Consider the following 9,181-nt stretch of genomic DNA (forward strand, 5'->3'; position numbering starts at 1 on the left):
TCACAGTCACAAACCTGAAAGCCACCCTGTCCCCATGGGTGACTGGACTCCCATGGTGCTCCGTTCCTACGGCAGATGCCACTCAGCCCGGAGAAGGGCCCAGGCAGCCCCAGGGGGCACAGGGGACCCGGGTGGCCAGAGGTGCCCAGGCCACTCCCTGTGTGGACTTCCTGCAGAGGCCACAGAGGACAGAGGGGAGTCTCCGGCCAGCTGCAAAGAGGCCAGGTGGGGTGAGCTGGGGACCAGGGGACGGTGTCGGTCACCGCCATCTGTGCCGGCGAAACCTGTGGCTGTGCAGCTGCAGGTGACCCGCGAGGCCCTGCGGCTGCAGGGAGCTGGTGACAACCCCGCTCAGCCTGGGGCCTCCACCCGCCACCCTCTCCTCCCACTCAGCCGCCCACAGGGTCGGATCGCCCGACCTGGCCCTGCGGGTGCCTGACCCCAGCGCGGCTCCTGGGCCAGGCGTGGAGATGAGCTGGCTGATCAGTGCGCAGGACAGAGGCCCGGCCAGCGGGGACAGAGCTGGAATGGCTTGCTCTGGGGGTTCCTGGAGTGGTTCTGGCCACAGTTGGCCGTGGGCAGCGGAGACTGGAAACCCAAGCCGTGGGCCGGAGGGGCAGTGGCTCCTGCAGGGCCTCCGTCCCCAAGGTGGCCGCACGCTATGCTCCATCCCGCCCACCGTGCTGGCACCTGCTGGGTGCCTGGCCCTGTGCCTTCCAGGAAGCCTCTGGTTTTGCCCCCGGGGTCCACCCCAGAACGGACAGCAGAGACGAGGTCACTGTGAGAGACCAGGGAGGTCAGCGCAGCCTGTCTGCAGCGGGATGGGGATGGCCCAGCTGGTAAGCTTGGGCGCGGGGGGCCGGCGGGACGGGCCCCTGGCCTGCTGTGCCCATCTTCCTCAGCCTCTGGTCAGCCGTGCAGAGGGCCCCTGTGGTGCGCTGGCCGCGCCGTGTCCTGGCCGCTGCCTTGGTGCTCCGTCGTGCTGGCGCATGTCCACCCAGGACCGCTGCTGGCCTGGAGCACAGTGGCTCCAGCGTAGCTTCTCGGTGACAGAATCGTGGGGGATCTGGTCTGGGCCCCGCATTTTCTTTCTGCAGCTCCGGGTGAAACTTCAATGGGGACGGGGTCCTGGCTGTGGGTGGAGGCCAGGGACACTGCTCAGCCCCAAAGCAACCGGCCGCCCCGGACCATGACCCGCCGGGCCCACAGGCCCCTCTACCCCCAGGGCCCGCGGGGCTGCGTGCTGCTGGCCCTGACCCCCGCCCCGTGAGCTTGGGCCTGGAGTCCGGGCCGGGACTGCTGCTCTAGGTGGTCAGGGCCCTGGGCGGGCACCTCGCCTTTCTGTGGAGGCCTGAGGGGTGCAGCTCCCCGCCCTTTGCCCCGAGGCCAGCCTCGGGCAGCAGCGCTGGTCAGAGCTTTCCTTTTAGAGAGCAGCCCTGGGTGGAGGGAGCCTGAGCCGTCTGTCGGGCAGGCGGAGGCCACAGTCAGGAGCCTGCGCCCCTGCTGACCCCTGGCCTGGCCCCGTGGGCCCTGCTCCACCCTTCCCACCGGCCCTGAGGCCCTGCCCACTGCTGGGGCCTTCAGAGGCTCCACCAGGCCCAGGCAGGCCTGGCCAGGTGGCTGCCCGGCCATCACGTGCCTGGGCCGGGCAGCTGGTGAGGAACGCGCTGCTGACTCAGGCTGCACGTGCCCGTCCCTGGGGGCATGGCTGTCCTGAGTCAGGGGTGGCCGGTGACACCAGCCGCAGCGGGCAGTCAGGAGGGGCAGCATGCCTGGCCCCGATGCAGGCGTCTGAGTCACACCTCAGGTGCGTGGTGCAGGGACACAGACGTCCATGTGTGTGCACACGAGCGCGCTGACCCGCTCTGACCCCGTACAGACCTGCCACGCACACACACAGATGCTGTGCACACGGCACTCGTGCCACGCGCCCACGTCACGCCCATAAGCGCACACACACAGATGCAGATGCCTGGGGCCACGTGCACACTCGCCCTCGCACACACAGGGTGCCGCCTGCTGGAGTGCTGGCCAGTCCAGAGGGGCCTCGGGAGCCACAGCCGCAGGCCCGGCTCAGGGAGGGCGTCACGCAGCAGCAGGCCCCGCACCAGAGCCCCAGACCAGGGAGGCCGCACTGCCCCAGGGTCACACGTCCCCCTGACAGCAGAGCCTTGGAGGGAGGCCTGTTGCCCCCGGGCAGCCGCTGGGCAGAGCCACCAGGGGCGTCCAGCAGAGCCAGGGGCGGCCTGTGCCTCCTGGGAGTGTGTGGTGTGTGGTTGTGTCACCAGGTGTGGCCGTGCGTGTCCTGGGCACCCCAAGCGCACGTCCCCCTTCCGGGCTCCCCCAGGGCCCTTCTCCCTCCTTCAGCAGCTGCCTGGCCGTGCCCTGGCCCTGGCCGCCTGCCGAGGCACTGCAGGGGCAGGGGCACAGACGTCCGTGTGTGTGTGTGTGTGTGTGTGTGTGTGTGTGTGTGCGCGCTCACAGGAGTGGCCACTGTGCACACACTCACGCACACACACACACACACACAGGAAGTGCGGGGCCGGGCTCTCCCTCCCCCACCCCCACCCGGAGTCTCTGGGAACCTGGAGGTGCCTTCACTTGGGAACAGCCTCCTGGCCTCGCTCAGCCCCCTGGCCAGTATCTGCCCAGGGGAACTGGGCGGGAGGGAGCTGGCCTCGATGCCCAGCACCCAGGGGCGCCCACCCCCAGGCCCTGTGGTGCCTGTCCCCACCGACAGCAGGGACATCTGGGGTGGGTCCTGAGCAGCATCCCAGCCCCAGCGACTGCAGGCAGGACACCGCAGTGTGACACCACGCTGTCCCCAGGTGTGGCCCCGTGGTCCTGGGACAGTGTCACCCTGCTGAGACCCCTGGGTCAGCGCTTACCAAACAACAATTGGATGGAAAAGTGGGATTTTTGCTGCCTAAATAAACAGGCGACGGGCGTTCCCAGATCAGAGATTGAGCCGTGTCCCCGCAGCTGGGGGACCACCAAAGGGCACGACCAGCCACCCCGGAAGACACTTGGGCAGTTTCTTAAATAAAAACACCCACACATTCACCGCGTGGCCCAGAGATTCCACTCCTCGGCGTCTGTCCCAGAGGCGCAGAGGTGTTTGTGGGCACCACACAGATGTCACACAGCTTTACTCAGGACAGGCGAGAGGCAGACCCAGGGCTGGGCGTGGCCTCAGCACCCAGGGGTCTCATCCCAGCCCAGAGGTCCTCCGCAGGGGGTGCTGGCCCCTGATCTGCGGTGCAGTGGAGTACTACTCGGCACTGTAAATGAGCAGCCTGGGGGCGCCAGTCCCCAAAGGCCACACTCCAGATGTTCCTTCCCCTCACACAGTGTCCTGAGATGGCGGAAGTGTGGGAAAGGAGAAAGTAGCGTTTTCTAGATGTTGGGGACGCAGCTGGGCTGGGAGGGTGAGGGTAAAGGCCAGCCTGGGAGGACCGTCCTACAGGGCAAAGGATCTGCGCTGTGTCCAGGCCACCCTCAGGGAGCGATGTGTGTGGGGACCCACTGATCTCTGCAAGGGGACAGAGACTGGCTCTGGCATCACTTAAAATTGCACGTAAAACCCAATGAGCGCAAAATTACCAAGGTGATTTTAAAATGAGGTCTCGGGCACAGTGGCCACACCTGCAATCCCCGCGGCTGGGGAGGCTGAGGCCGGAGGATGGCAAGTTCAAGGCCAGCCTCAGCAACTTAGCAAGCCCCTGTCTCAGAATGGAAGAGAACCGGTGAGGTTGGGGTGCTCAGTGGTGGGGCTGGCCTAGCCTCCCTGAGCACCTGGGTTTGATTCCCAGCACCACGAGGATGACAATAACGATCCAGGCTGGTGTGCAGCTCCGTGTTAGGCAGCCCTGGGCTCCAGCCCTGGTACCAAAAGCATAAAAAATCGTAAAGATAAATGAATAAGCCAATAAATAAGATGGATCCATCCAGGGCAGCCTGGGCACAGCGAGACTCACAAATGACACCGAAGGCTGGGTGCAGCTCGGGGCAGAGCTTGCCTGGCTGCGTGAGGACGGGTGCCATCCCCAGCGCCTCTGAATAAGGAAGAGGAGAGAGAACAGAAGTGTGTGGGGGGGAACTGGCCGCCCAGGGCCTCCCCAGCACAACCCTGTGACAGCAAAGGACTGACCTCAGCAGGCCGAGAAGCCCTGGGCCCAGAGCCACCGCCCCCTCCCTCCGCCTCCCCCCTCCCTCTCCTTCCCCCTCCCTCCCTCCCCTCCCCCTCCCCTCCCTCTCCCCCTCCCCCTCCCTCCCCTCCCCCCCTCTCCTTCCCCTCCTCCCCCTCCCCTCCCCCTCCCCTCCCTCCCCCTCCCTCCTGTGCCTTCTATATTACATCCCTATCATTCCTAGGGACAGACGCCAGGCCTGCTGCCAGGTAGACAGGTGTGGTTTGGTGCGGTGGGGACAGCCTGGTGTCCCCCTGAGCTGGTTGGCTGAGGTTCCCTGGGGAGGCTGAGGTGGCTTCACTGGGGTCTTCTGTTCAGGCAAAAGGCCCCTCCCTCGAGGGGGCCATCCTGGGGTGACCAGTGTCCCCCCAACGTGTCCCCCAGTGGGACCTCATTTGGAATCAGGCGTTTGCCGATGTCATCAGGAGGCACAGGACAGTGGCCTGTGCGGTGGCAGGGTCCCTGGGCAGGAGCCCCTGGAGATGGCCCGTGAAGAGCGGCAGATACTGCGGCCACAGGCCCGGGGCGGGGTGCTGCGCGCCAGGCTCCTGGGCCAGCGAGGACAGCCCCTGGGGCCACCTGGGGCCGCAGACCCAGGACACTAGCAGGACCTTTCGCACAGGCCCCGTGCCAAGCCCGGCCGTCCCTGCAGAGCTGAGTGGACCCTCCGGCCGGGGACCTCAGCGGGTGCCTGGAGCTGCTGGTGGAGCCCGCCCCGGGGCCGCCTTCCCGGAAGAGCCAGCCCTCCCTTCCCCACCTGGGCCTGCCCCATCGGGCTCCAGGACAGGCGGGGGTCAGCCGTCCAGTGCTGCGTCCTGGGGACACTCAGTTCCCTGTGGGGTGCGCTGAGGGAAGGGGGGAGGGGAGCAGGCCCAGGGACCTCCTGCCCCAGGGGCCACTCTGCTGACCAGGGATGCCTGGTCACAGCTGGGAAGCCGTGCCCGGAGGGTAGAGGCAGCTGCTGGGCCAGGAGGCCCCCGAGGAGGACCCGCCATGTCCACAGTGCCCAGGGGTCGCCGGAGCAGGGCAGAGGTCAGAGAAGAGCCTGACCCTGTCCCCATGGTGTCCCTCCTCCGTGACAGCTCTTCTGCAGGGAGCAGCGGGCAGCCTTCTGGGAGGGGCTCCTGCCTCTCCTCCCTGGGCGTGGTCCTGGGCGTGGCCAGCTGGCTCACGTCCCTTGTCCCCACAGCTCCTGGACGTTGGCCCGGGCTGATGGCAGATGATGTCAGCCACCAACAACACAGCGCAGGCCCGCAAGCTGGTGGAGCAGCTCCGCATCGAAGCCGGGATCGAGCGCATCAAGGTGAGCCAGGGACAAGGGACACCCCAGCTGGTGGTGTGGCCCCTGGGCCCCGCAGGGGGTGGAGGTCTGCTCTGCCCCCGCGTCTGGCTGTGTGACCTGGGGCCACACACTCCAGGTCTCTGAGCTTCCATTTCACAGCAGAAAGAGCAGCGGATGTGACTGAAGACGTGGCGTCCGTGGCTGCAGACGGCATGGGACCCGACAGGGGCAGGCGGCCCCACCCACAGGTGGCCCCCCGCTGGGTCAGCTTTGCCTCTGGGAAGCTTTGCCTTTCCTCTAAGGGAAGAGCAGGACCTTGTGCACGGGGCGTCCAGGCCTGTCCATGGGGCAGAGTCTGCTCTGTCCCCGGGGCACAACTCAGTGGCCATTGGTGGGGCCACAGGACAGGCCACAGCTGCCACTGTCCAGTTCCGGGACATCTGAAGCCTGTCCCCACGTGCAGCCCCTGTCCCCTCCCAGTCCTGCACCCACAGGTCCACATCCTGCCTCTGGCCTCTGCGGTCACTGGTCACGCCGTGGCCTGTGCTCTCACTGAGCCCTGGGTCTCGGCCACCAGCCCTGTGCTGTCACCCGACTCCTGCCTGGTGGGGACGCTCAGGGGTGGGGAGCGCGTCAGGTGGATTTCACGCCCACGCCTCCCGGTGCCGACCCTGGCCATGCTGGCCAGCAGGTGGACAGTGGCAGTTCTCAGGGGCGCCTGCACCCAAACCTGCGTCCCCCTTGCAGAGAGCACCGTGGGGCACTTCCCAAAGGCCTGACGGGACACAGGCCCTGTGGCCAGCATGGCCCTGGAGGGTCAGCTGCAGCCGCCTGCTGCACTAGCCAGAGCAGGGCCAGCAGCCAGGCTGCCAGGGGGCAGCCAGACCCGCCTGCCTCCGCCTGGGGTCTCGCGAGGAGTTGGATCCTGCGGGATGACGCTGTCAGGACACGGGTGTCAGTGGCGTCCTGCAGTCAGCAGTGCCGCGTCGCCTGTGTGGCGCCCTCAGAGGCTGCGAGGAGCCGGCCCGAGGGTGGGCGGCCAGGCCGGAGCTCAGGGCTGGGGGGAGGTCTGAGGCAGGACCCTTCCAGGGGCTCCAGGCTTCGGCTGATTGGCCCAGGCCCACCCTCACCACGGAGGGTCCCCTGCTTCCCTCAGCGTCAGTGACTGGAAGGATCATCAGAGCAGGCGCGGTGGCTTCACCTGCCACCCCGGCCGCTCTGGAGGCCGAGGCAGGGGGATCACCAGGTCCAGGCCAGCCCTGGCGACTTAGAAGATTGTCCCAGCAGGCTCCGGGGACGGGGCGCAAGCATTCTCCAGGTCCCAGGGAGGCGAGGACTGAGAAGAGGCGGAAGGCCTCCCAGACAGAAACCAGAGGCTGCGCGCTGGGTGCAGGGCGCAGAGCTGTCACCCAGTGACTCTGGAGGCTGAGGCAGGAGGAGGGCAAGTTCCAGGCCAGCCTCGGCAACTTAGCAAGAGCCCATCTCAGAAACTAGAAAGGGCTGAGGGCAGCTCGGTGGCTCAGCCCCCCCCCCCCCCCGAGTTCCATCCTCAGGACCAGACACACAGCAATTGTTTAAAACAAAGAAGAATAGGAGCCTGGGAGGTCCCGGGTCCTGAAGTCACAGCACCACCAGGCCGAGATCCAGGACAGACGGACGCGATCCTGGGGACTGGTCGGGACACCTGCAGCCCAGCCCTGCAGCCCTGCTGGGGGGAGCACAGTGAAGCAGACAGAGAAACAGGGAGCGTGGCCTCGAGGCACGTCCCCGCAGTGACCAGAAGGGCCAGCCCCGTCAGGGTCACGGAGGCCCCGGGGGCTTCAGGCTGCAACAGAAAGACACAATTCAGAAAGGACCCACAGGACCCACGGGGTCGTGCCCACACCACGAGATCCCTCCCTGGGTGGCTGAGTGTGGCCTGAGTCCAGAGGCCCGTCTCCCTGGTCCCTCTGTTCACAGCCCAGTCCTGCCTCTGGATGCTCAGCTCTTTATCTGTGAGGCTGATTTTTAATCTTTTTTTTAAAACATGGTAAAAAGCCGGATGAGGGGCTCAGGAGGAGGCTGAGGCAGGAGGATCTCAGTTCAAAGCCAGCCTCAGCCACCGTGAGCCGCTAAGCAGCTCAGTGAGGCCCTGTCTCTGAATACAATTCAAAACAGGGCTGACCTCAGTGGTCAGGGCCCTGAGGTCAATCCCTGGCACAAAACAAAGTAAAACGGGGAAAGTCACCCCGCGTAGACCTCGCCCTGGGACCTCCTCTCTGTGGCGGTGCGGGGTGGGACCAGGCCAACGCAGGCTGGGCGCGCTCCTCTGCTGAGTGCACCCAGCCCTTTGGTGACATTGGATTCATTCACGGTGTCATGCAGCTGTCACCTGTCCAGTTCCAGAACTCTGACCCCCAAAGCAGCCTCCATCCCCCCCAGCCCACGTCCCGTCTCTGGACCCTGCTGTCCTGGACCCTCCTGTCACTGTCACACGCTGTGGCCCGTGTGTCTGGCTCTCACCGAGCGCCAGGTCTTCGGGTCCCTCACCACAGCTGCCGCCTGGCCCCTGCGGGTGGCTCCCCGGTGTCGTGGCCAGGCCGTGTGCTGGCCCTGACCGGCCCTCTCTGCTGCCCACCCAGGTCTCCAAAGCGTCCTCGGAGCTCATGAGCTACTGTGAGCAGCACGCCAGGTCCGACCCCCTGCTGGTGGGCGTGCCGGCCTCCGAGAACCCCTTCAAGGACAAGAAGCCCTGCACCATCCTGTAGCGCCCGCACCACCACCGCGCTCAGCCCAGACCCGAGCCTGAGAAGCGCAGGGCTGGCGGCCCCTCCAGGCCACACTGGACGCACAGCCCTGCCTGTCGCCAACACACGCGGGCCTGAGTCCGCGGCCAGCGGTGGTCCAGGACCCTCAGTGTCACGGGCTCAGTGGGGAGGCGGACAGGGCAGTTCCCTCCAAGTGGGGCGTCTGCAGAGAGTCCACGCTGGGCTGCCGGGATGCGCCTCGTGTGACGAGCAGAGGTCAAGTTGGGGTGGGACGAGGCTGACATGAGATTTGGGGGCGATATTCCTCCCTTCCATTTGAAACAGTGTCACTCCCCACGCTGAAACCCGCTGCTCATGGCTGACCCAAGCTGAGCTGTGGGAGGATGCACAGGTGGACTTCCAGGGCGGGGAGGGGCTCGTCTGTGAAACGCACCCTGTGATGCCAAATGTCACTCCCTGTGTGGCATTTGCTACTCGGCCCCACCCTGTCCCTGGGGGCCCACCCGGCACAGACGGGCTTTGGGGATCTGAGGTGGGGAGTGGTTGTGGGGCGCTGTGCTGCTCGGTGGCGCTCCCTGGACCGTCCTCACTTCCCCAGTCAATGTGGCCATTTTTCAGACAGAAGTGCAGGCTGGGGGTCTGGGCCTGGTGGGTGCAGCCCCTTGCACGGTGCCCGGGAAGCACCGTCCAGTGACCTCGGAGGCCAGGCCTGTGGCCCCGGGGCGGGCAGCAGCAGCTCAGCTCTCCACGTTGGGTGGGAGGGAGGGAGACCCAGGTAGGGCCCGTGCGCCTGCCTCCCCGCAGCCTGGGGAGCTGGGGTGTCAGGGGCGGGGCACCCTCCTGCCACCCTGCAGCCACTCGGGAGCTGTGTGATAAGCAGCAGGGACCTTGGTGGCCCTGGGCCCAGGAGCCTCCAGTGGCCGCCTCCCGCCACAGCACCGGCCCAGGAGCCGGGCCAAGAAAAC

At 66.5% G+C, this 9,181-nt stretch overlaps 1 protein-coding gene across 1 annotated transcript in view; it reads left to right on the top strand.

The window, feature by feature from the left end:
- Gng7 (G protein subunit gamma 7) overlaps window positions 1-8,952 on the top strand; it is a 61,012-nt gene extending 52,060 nt beyond the window's left edge. Inside the window, exons 3-4 of the mRNA XM_026414682.2 lie at window positions 5,377-5,490; window positions 8,091-8,952. Of these exons, the coding sequence (XP_026270467.1) occupies window positions 5,407-5,490; window positions 8,091-8,216 (210 nt within the window). The 5' untranslated portion in view covers window positions 5,377-5,406 and the 3' untranslated portion in view covers window positions 8,217-8,952. The remainder of the gene's footprint in view (window positions 1-5,376; window positions 5,491-8,090) is intronic.
- The last annotated feature ends 229 nt before the right edge of the window (window positions 8,953-9,181 follow it).

Source organism: Urocitellus parryii, chromosome 3, assembly GCF_045843805.1.
Source record: "Urocitellus parryii isolate mUroPar1 chromosome 3, mUroPar1.hap1, whole genome shotgun sequence".
Lineage (NCBI taxonomy): Eukaryota > Metazoa > Chordata > Mammalia > Rodentia > Sciuridae > Urocitellus > Urocitellus parryii.